This window comes from Tetrao urogallus, assembly GCF_951394365.1.
Source record: "Tetrao urogallus genome assembly, chromosome: 2".
In the NCBI taxonomy this organism is placed as follows: domain Eukaryota; kingdom Metazoa; phylum Chordata; class Aves; order Galliformes; family Phasianidae; genus Tetrao; species Tetrao urogallus.
In genome coordinates, this window is record NC_136814.1 from 97,720,923 (window position 1) to 97,733,650 (window position 12,728).

The 12,728-nt window shown below is 36.5% G+C and overlaps 1 protein-coding gene across 1 annotated transcript in view; it reads right to left on the reverse strand.

The window, feature by feature from the left end:
- NBAS (NBAS subunit of NRZ tethering complex) overlaps positions 1 to 12,728 on the reverse strand; it is a gene marked incomplete at both ends in the record, with an annotated part of 159,375 nt that overhangs the window by 134,908 nt on the left and 11,739 nt on the right. The window contains 4 exons of the mRNA XM_079550571.1: positions 1,022 to 1,085; positions 3,840 to 3,968; positions 6,729 to 6,794; positions 7,795 to 7,933. Of these exons, the coding sequence (XP_079406697.1) occupies positions 1,022 to 1,085; positions 3,840 to 3,968; positions 6,729 to 6,794; positions 7,795 to 7,933 (398 nt within the window). The remainder of the gene's footprint in view (positions 1 to 1,021; positions 1,086 to 3,839; positions 3,969 to 6,728; positions 6,795 to 7,794; positions 7,934 to 12,728) is intronic.

Below are 12,728 nucleotides of genomic sequence, written 5' to 3' on the forward strand. Positions count from 1 at the left end.
GACCAAGAACATTATATTGATGAAACCAAAAAGGCTTCACTGCTTTTGAGAAAAACTGACAACTGTGAACAACACTCCTGAGACAGTCTACACGATGAAGTTATTAAGAATAATAAAGTGCCAACAAGAAAAAAAAAAAGCATAATGGAGGAGAGAACTTGTATGGTAACTGGACACTGGAACAAAATGTTCACCAAAAGAGTTGGCTCAGTTTGTTTAGTATATTATCATTTCCCATCTCTCTGAAAAAAAGCCACCTTCCCCAAATAGCACTTAGATCAGCTTACCCTTCTGCTACTTCAGTGTTTAGTCAGCTGGTTAGTCATGAAGATCTTAACCCAAAAATTGAATCACCAAGAAAACAGCACAAAGAAATGGGTAGCTTTTAATAACAAAGACATATTCAAGCATCAGTAAGTGGATCTTGAACACCTAAAAGTCTGCACACTTGGAAGAGCCATGCAGTACACAGGAGATAAATGGATGCATGTGATGGATTGAATTTCAGGAAAAAAAGGCTGACATAAGGCAAAACCAGACAAAGGACGTAAAAATCAAAATTTTGGAAGAAAAGGAAGAAAGCTCTTCAAATTACACTAGCATCTGAGATGTATTAGATAAACATAGACAGAAAAGGTAAAGGTTAGCTTCTGTTTTAGGCTGTGGTCTCTAAAATTATGTTATCTATTGTCCTACAGAGTAGTGGCTTCTGACACAAACTGAGACTTCTACTGAATATTCAGCATTCCATAGAAGTAACAATTAGTAATAAATGAAGTCCTACACCGGCTGAAATATCCTTTTATTTATGGCCATGTCTATAGGAACGTTCCCAGGAAAGGATTTTTAAAAACCACATTGTGACACTCATTCAGCTATACAATGCTACAAATTCAAATCTCACACACCATCATGAACTTATTCTGAGTGGTTAAATTACTTATTTCAAATATTTGTATATTACTATAAATGCTTTTAACAACACACTGATTTAAAATAACAATTCAACTCTATCACGTACCTTTTATTTTCTTTCTTTTTTCACTAGACAGTTTCCAGTCTGGATTGACTTCATCATAACCCGGCTAAAGAAATAAACATGAGAGGAGAGAAAAAGAAAAGGTTAATGTACAAGCAAATCTTTATATAAATCTGCATATCTGCATATCTGCTCCATCACTGACCCATTCATCTTTCAGCAAAAACACTCCCACAAAAATTTAAACCTTTTCTAATAATAAAGCATATGCTTACTTTAATGAAATTGTACTTACCTCCAAAGCTATAGAGGAAAAAAAAAAGAAAAAAAAAAGGACTGCTAGTTTCCTTAATCAGTCAGCACTGCCTAACCAGACCCACCTACATAACAATAGTAGCCAAAATTCAGAATCTAGAATCATTAGGGTTAGAAAAGATCTCTAAGACCACCTAGTCCAACTGCCCACCTACCTCCAATATTACCCATTATCCACATCCCTAAGAATTATATCTACCCCTTCTTTAAACACCTTCAGGATAGTGACACCACCATTTCCCCGAGCATGAGTTCTAACATCTAAACACTCTTTCTGACAGTAAATTCTTCCTAATATCAAATCTGGCTTCTCCTGGCACAGCTTGAGGCCATTCCCTCTAGTCCTATCACCAGTTACCTGGGAGAAGAGGCCAACTCCCACCTTGCCACAACCTCCTTTCAGGTATTTGTAAAGAGCTGTAAAGCCTCCCCTGAGCCTCCTCAAGACTGAACAATTCCACTTCCAGACTGGTGGTCCAGACCCAATGCCAGCTTTATCAACCTTCATAAACTATACGACACTACCAAGTTTGCAAGCCAACAGTTTCCCTGCTTGCTGGCAGAACAAAAAGCAGCACCCAATCAACCATTATCACTCAGCTATTTAATAGGCTTACACCTTTCATAAAGTCAAAAGTTCCTGGCCTTTTATTTTTGTAATTTTTCTTGACACCATTCAATTAACCTCTCCGCCATAATAATACCCAAAGGAAAAAGTCTGCCTTCATTTCGAGTTGGAAGGGACCTTTAAAGATCATCTATTCTAGGATTCATCACACTCCCCTGCAATGAACAGGGACACCTACAGCTAGACCAGGCTGATGAGAACTCCATACAGCCTGACCTAAGATGTCTTCAGGGACTGAGCATCCACCACCACTCTGGACAGCCTGAAAACATTTTTCCATGCTCTCCCCCTCCTTATTACAGAAACCTGTGCCTATATCTATTATTGAGAAGTGTTCTGCTTTGGAGCTTACATAACTTACTGCATAATGAAACTGAAGAATTTAAAATGTTCTATGATAAGTGGAGAAAATATATTTACAAGGGATGTTCTGAAAGTAATGCCTCCTATTTTGTTATGTTGGTCCACAATGTCAAAAGTAGATGTTGGTGATGTGGCAATAGTTTGAACCTTCCTGACAATATTCCACACAAATATTGTTGCCACGTAACAGATGGCAGCAGAGGGACAACAGACAAAACAGCATTTGATACGAAAGCGTATATAAAGCAAAGGTGTGCCACTGAATTCCTCCATGCGAAAAAAAGTGCACTGTTGACATTCATCAATGCATGCTGATGTTTACGGAGATCAAATAGTGGATGTGAGCACGGTGAGGTGGTGGGTGGTGCCCTTCAGCAATGGCAAGAGTCAGTGGGCCACCTTTACTGGTGCAGATTATGAGGACAGCATGCGGGCTCATCACTGACAAAAATGCACAGCATTTGTTGCTGAGAACCTGCTCTATCAAGAAGTTTTTCTGTGCTCTTTGTAACTTCTGCAGTTTTCATGGAAATAAGTAGGAGGCATTGCTTTAGGAGTGACCTACATTTATTTTGAATGGACCTATATCGAATTTTCAATGGAGTCAATACTTTATGCATATGTTTACCATGCAGAAGTCAGAAACTGCGAATATTTCATGGTGACATGTGAATTTATTATATCAACAGATGCATTAAAACACAATTGTTTACTACTAAGGAGAAATTCAATTTTATAACTATTTTCTAATAAGAAACACACTTACATGCACTAAAATAACCTGTGATAAACACTGCATAGGAGACATTGAATGTGACCAAAGATCCCATTTCACTGGTTACATAACATCAGTTCACATCTTGTAAGTTATAATACACCTTCAGATGAAAAGCCTTTCACATTAATTCTTGATTCCTAAGAGATATGGACTAGAACCAGAATATTTCACATACTAGTGTGCATCATTTCAGATCTGTCTCTTTTCAAAACTACAAGTAGACATATTTTTCTTGAAAGAAAGTGTTGCCTTTACTCAAAGAACATACTTATTAAGGATCTTCTTCAAAAATGATTTGATTTCTAATTCTCCATGCTTAAATTCATACCAGAAAAGTACAAGTTTTCAAGTTTTCAGTGTACAAGTCTGGCATTTCCTAAGGTCCCAAACTTAGTTTTGCAAACAATTTCTCTAACATGTGACTTACTGACACCATTCTGACTGTCAAATTATTCTAGTGTTATCTTGTAGAAGGAAGGAAAAAAACGAACACAGTGAAGTTTGGTTTCAACCATTTCAAGTTACCCATGTTGGCCTCCATTCATATTTAAAAACAGCAGTTCAGTCCACCTGTACTAGTTACCTACCTGGTAACAATATACCTCATTAAACTTTAAGAACCAGCTATAATGTAATGAATTCAAGTTTAAGTTACCAAGTTTCAATAGAAAAATTATTGCTAACTAATAGTTAAAGCACAACTCAATGAAATTCTCTTTATCTCCTCAGCAAACAAATCCATAGAGGATTAAAGTACAGCTGTACAACGCTCATACCTGGTCAGTTTGGTCCCATTCTCCTTGTTGTCTGAGAGATGGAATAGACCAGATTGTTAGTTTCCCTGAGAAATGAATAGCTGCCAGAAGAGCTCCATCAGGGGAAAGATTCATCTTGAAAATTCCATCCTGCAAAATATTGTCAAGAAAAAGAAACGGGGGTCAGAATAAAGGTAAAAAGACAACTGACATCTGTGGCATGGAAGAGTGAAAAACAACCTCTATAAAGGAAGAACACTACAATACAGCTAACAAAACTCCAAGTATTTGAATTTATTTATAAATGAATCCTGAAAGGTTTAAATGATCTGTTTAGAGAACGCATTTAGCAACCTCATTTCTCTACAGTCTCTAATGTCTAACACATCAGTAATATGTATTTTTGAGATTTTTTTTTTGCGTGCTTTTGAGTATGTTTTTGGCTTTTTAATGTTACTTTTATTTCTGTGTCTGCTTTATTTTCTAGCTATGCCATAGAAATAACAATATCAAGTAATCTACTCACTGCCCTCACACTGTACAGTGGTTTGCAACTACAGAGAGCTCTGCTTAAAGTCAAGCGTAAATTATGTTGTTACTCAAAAAGGAAGGCATAATTAAATTAAGCAAATCATTATTATTTTCCTAACAGAAATAATTCTTAAGCATTCTCCAATTATGTTCTGAAGTACCTAGAGTGCTATACTCTGTGCTCTAGTTTCTCAAGGAATAGTGAATGCTTACTGAAGGCAATTCTCTCTTCACAAATCCAGTTGCATGGAAAGAGTGCTAAGAAATAGGAACTGATATAGAACTTACAAGCTTAAAATATGCCTAAAATATAAAACCCTTTCAGATAAGCAGTCAGTGCTACAGATCACAGATTTTTATAAGGGTTAAACATCTACTTCCACTTAGTCATCAGTAACAATACCATTGCTGCTTGAATTTAGATGTTGGGTGGCTGCTAAAACTTTCATATTTAACACCCAGGCATTGATATCTACAGAGATTAATCTATCCTTTGACAAAGCAGGCAATGCTGGCTCAGTAAACAGCTTGTCAGCTTGATGGAACTGCAGAACGAGATACTGAGATGCTCAATAGATTGTCACTTCACATTTTAAAACTGTCATTTAAGTTACCAACACTAAGAATCAAATCTCAAATACAGGTGGTCCTCTAGCTGCTGTGCCTGTCACATCTTAATACTGTTGCCAATTCCCTACTAAGAATATAAAATGCATCTCCCACATTTAAGCTATAATTACAGAAATTTGACTAAAACATTCAGTAATAACTATCTCTGCTTTTGTTTGTAAATTGAGTATGAGCAAATGCAGTGAAGATGAAGTTTAGCACAGCACTAGCCTTGCCTTTTTTGTTTTCAGTGAAGGAAATAAAATCTCTCCCCATTCTACCCTTGAGAGATATTCAGAAAGACCTGTTTTCACCATCCAACCAACCAACCAGTTTTTTCTTTAAACCATTCGCCTTAAAATCTCAAAAATCTACAAAGGTTATTTCTAAAGTCCATTTGACACCATACAAGCCATTTTTCTCTCCAGAGAACACAGTGCAGAGAAAGAGACAGATTCTTCTTTGCAAATAAATCACAGGGAGAAAGCTTATTTCTGATTGGAAACGGGAGTGAACTAAACAAAAGCTTCAAATAAACCACAAACAAGGGGCAAGAGAAGGTGATGCAGATACTGAGTAAAAAGCCCTGAAGGTATGCAGAAGAAAGCCAAAAACTACTGTGCACAAAGCTTTAGAAGCATAGAAAGTACACATAAGCATTTCAGTGTGATGAGACTTTAACACTCACTCCCTCAAGGGAAGGGGGAATCCAAGACCCATATGCAGGGTCTGTTTGTTAAGTTCGTTCAAACTGTTCAAAACCAGTTGCAGGGAGCCTACAAACAGGAGGGGAATCGACTCTTTGAAAGGGTTGATAACAGCAGGACAAGGGGAAATGGTTTTAAGTTGAGGGAGGGAAGATTTAGGTTGGATGTCAGGGGGAAGTTCTTTACAGAGAGAGTGGTGAGGTGCTGGAACAGGCTGCCCAGAGAGGTTGTGGGTGCCCCGTCCCTGAGGTGTTCAAGGCCAGATTGGATGGGCAGCCTGGTCTAGTATTAAATGTGGAGGATGGTGGCCCTGCATACAACAGAGGGGTTGGAGATTCATGATCCTTGAGGTCCCTTCCAACCCTGGCCATTCTGTGATTCAGTTTTGCTATTTTCACCCTCGTAGTATAAGTTTGACTCATCTTAAACTCTTAGAGCTGTTTAGGAAAACCTTTCCATAGTATCTCCTGCCATAGAGTAAAAAAAGGGTCTGTTTTCCCTATATACATTTACATTAATTATTCATGGTATGCTGTACAAAAATCATAGGTCTGTAAATTAAGTGGATTTTTGTTAATATTCTTATAGGAGTGGAATAATGCAGAAGGTTGGTTTTCGATATTTTTTTTTTTCCTCCCCTCAAGCTACGTCATTGGGAAAAAAAAAAAAAAAAACACAACGAAATCTCTTCTTTTGGAGCATCTACCTAACATGCTATGTTTATTATATTCATTAATAAGCACTTGGGTGGCTCTTTGTACCTTCCCTTTGAAGGAAAGCTTGTATTTAAAACTGAGCTCTACATCACTGACTTTGTTCCTGCTAGTATGCTGGAAATCCCAGAATTCAAGCTTCAGCAGATGAACTAATAGGATTTTCAAGAAATCCAGAGAAACTACTCCATTTAAAATTAAAAGCTTATTATTTTTTTATAAGCTTCATAGAAACATTAATTCTTTTGTTGTATAAATTAAAAACTCCTTTCAGATCCATCTCTCAGGCAGTCATTAAGAGACAATTATGTTAGTAGAATACATTTCTGGGTAAACCTAGACCTTAATACCTGTTCTGTTCCCCGTCTGCTGTAAAATCTTAAATTCATAATCCTTAATAATCCTCTTCTCTGCGCCTGTAGGAACAGAAACATACCAAGAAATGAATCTCATACATTGTTTTATGCACCAAAAAACTAAGTCAAATCTAAAGTATTAAAACATGTTTACAGAATTCTTTAAACTTTCTTAGGCTGTCTATTTTAAAATAAAGCAAGAATAACTTTGCCTATTTCACTGTGTATATATCATACTGCAGAAAAGCACTAGCCATTCACAATGAAATGATTAATTAATTCCATGCTAACTAATATTTATACAAGAATAAATATAGGAATTCATCCTGGTATAATGTAAATTCATTTCACTTTATTTATTTATAGAATAGTTCTGCCATAAGAGACCTACAAAGGCCATCAAGTCCAAATGGCTGACCACTTCAGGGCTAACCAAAAGTTAGAGCATGCCACAGAGGGCATTATCCAAACGCCTCTTCAACAATGACAGAGATGGGGCATCAAACCTCCCTAGGAAACCTACTCTGGTGTTCAGCCAGTCTCACAGTAAAGAAATTTTTTCTAATATTCAGTCTGAACCTACTGTAGTATAGCTTTGTGCCACTGCCTCGCAAACTTGCAAATGATAGCTGTTACCAAATCAAACATTTATTTCTACTAGAAATAAATGAAGTCAGGAATCAGACAAACTGAAACATTTACCTCAGACTGCCTTTTGCTATGAAGTAATTAAAAAAAAAAGTTAAAAATAAAGTTATTTTTTAATTTTTTTTTTTAAATTAACAGTGAACATTTGTTGTGTTTTGTGTTTTTGTTGTTTTGTTGTTGGCTTTTGAGTTTTTTTGAAAGCCACAGAAAAGATATCATCAAAAACTTGAAGTTCAAAGTATTTTTTTTCCACAGGGAAAAAAAAGTTATATATACTAGAGAGAAAGAGAAATTATTAGAAATTTACACCAAAACTTTAAAATAGCAGAAAGATGCATAGTGAACATTATATAACTCTGTTAATTACAATAACCATTCCCCCCAAAAAATTAAAAAGAGAAAATATACTTACTGTTTTAATATCATCTTCATAACTAGTAACCTGTTTATAATGGGGAGATCCTGATAGAACTCTCCAAGCAGATATCCCACAAGCAGTTGCTTTAGATACTCCATCTTCATCTGTTTCACAGCCTCCTACAAGCAAAAGTCTACAAAATATACAAAAGCATATTATTGGTTTCATATACTGCCACATAAATGTTGTGCCATTGTTTTCGTTTGTTTTTTAACTTTAAGTCATAACTACAGCAGTGTGCTTGTGGTAATAAGAAACTTTCAGCATATTATAACAGTCCCAGAAAGATTTAAACATCAGGATGTTCATTCACAGACAAGTTTTTTAATTAATTCCTGTTATTTGTATTACTCATCTCCATCTATTACCAGTCTTATTTTTCCCAAATGAGGCAAAACTCCCACAATTTAAAATAAAATATATGGTTATAAATTGCAGTTCCCTGCTATGCTGAAAGACTAACATCAATAACAACTTAAGCTCACAAAATATTCCAGTCATTCAGTTTAAGTATGAACAAATGGAAATGTAATAAGTGGTACAAAAGCTATTTCTCCTTTAGTTAAAGAATCATCAGAAAGAGGTAGAAAACGAGTTTGAAATAAAGTCACACTATCTGTTACATAAGTCACTCTAAAAGTAATGCCTCCTACTTATTTCCACAAAAGCCACAACAAAGAGCACAATAATACTATCTGATAGAGGAAATTCTCAGCTACAAAACACTGCTTTTCAACAGTCACCACTATTTTCGTCAGTGATGAGCAAGAGCTTGCACGCCACGCTCATAAGAATTTGAACCAGCGAAGGTGACCTGCTGTCATCGCTCCCGAAGTGCACCACCCATCACCTCACTGTGCAACCTCCATAGACGTTCAGCAAGAGTTGATGCATGTCCACAGGCACAATATTTTCCGCATTTCATTTCCAATGAATTCCACATGGAGGAATTCAGTGACACATCTTTGATTCATATTCACTTCCGTGTTGAATGCCATTTTGTCAGCCTGCCCCTCTGTTGCCACCTCTCACACAGCAACAAAACATTAATGGAATACCAGTGGGAAGATTCAACCCCTACTGCCATACCAACAACATCAGCCTCTGATGCCACAGGCTAACGCAATAAAAAAAGAGGTATTACTTTCAGAGCATCCCGTGTAAATGTATTTCCTCCAGTTAATGTAGAATATTTAAAATTCTTCAACTTCAGTACACAGAGAGTGCTATAAAGGTCCATTGAAAACATTTCCAGATGTTAGATCTAAAGCACATCAAAGTATTTTCCCTTTAAGCCCTTTGACTTTATTAACAAGCAGTTTTAGATTTAACTGACAGTTACTTTGACAAAGAAATTAAGAACAGAGGTTTACATCTGTTTGGAAGCATCAATTTATTGAACAAGCTGTCAAAAAGCAAAGTATCTGCAAAAAAAAAAAAAAAAAAAAAAAAAAAAAAAAGTATAGATTGAAAAAGCCAGAAGTTGAGCTTAGAGAATGCTCCTCTATCCAAGTGTGAGTTACTCTAGAAATATTCTACCACCTAGTGGCTGAAGCTCATATAGCAATCGCCCACTGTTTCGATCAATTTCAAAATAAATTAAGAAATAAAAAGTGATGCTGCATCTCACTAACAAAAAACTCTGCTATAGCCCTGCTAAATAACAGACAGTAATTTGATATCATTGTACAAAAACATCTAATTTTAGCTGCCCAGACAACTGAATAGTATCTGGCACAAAAGTGAAGAAGCTCTCTGTGTATTTCATGACAAGACACCCAGTTTAAATAAATCTCTTTATAACTTACTCTTCAGGGCACTAGAATGAGTATTGATTTAATGGACATGTAAAATATGAGTATTTCTGGTAGACTAAAACTGATTACTGAAGAAAAATGCCCATTGAAAAGAGAACAATTCACAGACTAAATGTCATACACTTAATCCGTTCATCTCTCCTGCACGTCTTTGTTTCCCCTCTTCCCTGCATTTCCTTTCTATGACTTTCCCACATTTCCCACACTTTTACCACTGCAGGCTGACATGCTGCCTCTCATCAAGGAGGGAAAGGACTGCCCCCAACTCATACAAAAACATGGCCTGGACATGACATGGTTTTTCTGAAGAACTTCAGTTAAAAACAAGGAATTTATTTAAAAAAAAAAAAAAAAAAAAAAAAAAAAAACTCAAGAAAAAAACCCTTCAACTGAAACATGGTACCACCTGAAATTCCTACATTCCTCCTAACAGCTCTAGTAAGTTTTAGGACAAAATATTCAATCGTCCTACAACAGGGTAATGTCCGTTTTATCTGGCCAAGAATAAACACACTGGCATACTCACATCTGAGCACACAGCCTAGTATCAGTGAACACAGAGTTGTGTTTTACAACTCTGAAAAATGTTGGGAAAAATCAATATTACATAGATCACTACATATGAAGTGATTCCTTAAAAGTTTCCTACTCTCCTCACCCCCCTTCTTCCTTATGAAATCATGGAAGAAAGTTTCACATGCATCTGCATCTCTTTCATGAGATCACCACAGCTGAGCTGTCAGTTCTTAATAACCAAAAGACAGCAGGCATAATTCTCTGGAAAATTAATTTATCTGTAGTCTTGTCCATCCACAGGCATCTACATTCTTCCATAACAACCAGCTTTCTGCAACACGCCACTCAGTTAAAAACTTCAGTAAAAGCAGGAACTAAAATTCAATCACAATTGACTGCACAGTGCCAGAAGTGACTCAGAAACAAACAGTAGCAGAAAGACCAAGAGAAGAATTGTCAATAATAGTGACAGCACTGGCTCCAAAACTGCCTGAATTCGCTCTCAAAAACTCCATCAAGCTAAATCTTTCCAAAGAAATTTTGGAAAAACTGTCACATACAGTGCAACATGTTTATAATTCAAAAGTATCTTTTAGGATAAACGAAACTTAGTGACAGCTGGAATTAAGATGTCATATCAGTTTAGACACACACAAAACACACAACCTCGAGACAAAACGCCTTCTCCCAGGACTGCAGAGAAATTCATCATCACAGCAGGTACTTAAAATTTTAAAAAGCTTTTCAGAGAGCAAAACGCAGCAGCGGGGGCAGAAACTATTAAGATGAATAACACAACTGGCATCGAAAGAAAATGAAAAGTACTCCTGAGAGGCTCAAAGATCTGGCCTTGTTTACCAATTATTTTTTCAAGACTAGACAGGAGATGACTCCAAAATAACAAGACTTGACAGGTAGGCTGGAAATCGCAATGGGAAGGGGGATGGTTTTTCTGGGTTGTTGATTTTTGGTTTTTTGGTGTTTTTTGGGGGGAAAGGGGTATTTTTTAAGTTAGTCCCAATCTGAAGAAAATACTATGCCAACAATTCCCTCACCCCCAAAAATATGAAGCAATACTTTTTCCACAGCAAATACTTGATTTCCTATACAAGCTAGAGGCTGAGGCCACTCCTGATGAGCCACAAAGCAATGTTAATTTAATAACTGACACTTGCTCAGTAATGCCCTCAAAGGGAATATGTTATGACAGAACTGGGTAAGGGGTTCATACACCAGATGACTGTGCTATGATCAGAGTGAATTCAATAAGTTGGAAAGATGGGCCAATAGAAGTCTCAGGAAATTCAGAAAAGGAAACCACAAAGACTGCACCATGGGAAGAATAGCCATACATGCCTATGATAACTGGACAGAACAGAACAGAACAGACTGTTCTGTTGGAAGACGGCTTTCCAAAAGAGTATGTGGGGAGTCCTAATGAACAAGATGACTACAAACCACCAATGTGCCCTTGCAGCAAAGGAGGCCTAATCCATCTTAGACCGCATGAGGAAAAAATCACTGTCAGTATGCTGGGAGAAATGATCCTTCCCATCTGACTAGCACATGTTAGATACAATCTGGATTGCTGGATCCAACTCTTAACATCTCCGGTAGAGCAGACATAGACGTGATACTGGAGCAAGCCCAGTCAGTCTCAAAAAGCTGCCTGCCCTTATATATCTCAACTGTACTCTGTTTTATAAAGTTAGGCTAAAGATAACTAGCATGCTATTGGTCTCAAGGACAGCAAGTTCAATTAAGGCAATCAAGAAAAACTTGAGACTTCTCCACAACTCTTCACTCATCAATTTCGGTACAAAAAAAAAAAAAAAAAAAAAAAAAAAAAAAAAAAAAAAAAAGCAAAAGTTTCAACTGAATCTAAAACCTTAATCTTCCATAGCTATCACACATTTTAGGCTCTAACATCAGAAATCTTCCGTAGAAATTGCAGATAATCCTGTAGTAGGTATTCAACTCAAAATTAAGATACACAAAGTAAGCAAGGTGATTGAACTCCCGTTAGCAACTACAGAGATCTCACACTGAAGCAGATACATACATTTTACCAACTGAAGAGCACCGTAAATTTCATCATAAATGAAGACTAGTCTATACGAGAATGCAAACATTCAAGCATTTAAAAGTATCCTACATTTTTTCAACAGCAGTGAAACTCAAGACACTTCTTCTCAAGAACTACTGTTTCAAGTTTTCCTACAGAATCCGATATAACTCCCACTGAAACATCCTCTGTATGTTAGGAACCATTAAGCTTGATCTGAACAAGAAAAGAATGAATTGGTTCTGTTGTCTGGTCAGACTGCTAAGAGAACTCCATAACCTATACATCAAACTCTCGAGTTAGTATACTGAGTATCAACTGTGTGGAATTACTAGATAACAGGTGGAAAGAGGTAACTACATTCAAAATTAATCTTTTAAAGTAATAAGCAGGAAGAACATTAGTTCTTGTCAATAACCAGTTTTTCCTAAAGGTAGGTTAGACAGTTCATTTAACACAGAATAATGAGTTTCTAAAACAGTGAGGTTTCTCCTAGTATTCTATAGCCAAGACTAATTTCAGTTTAAAAC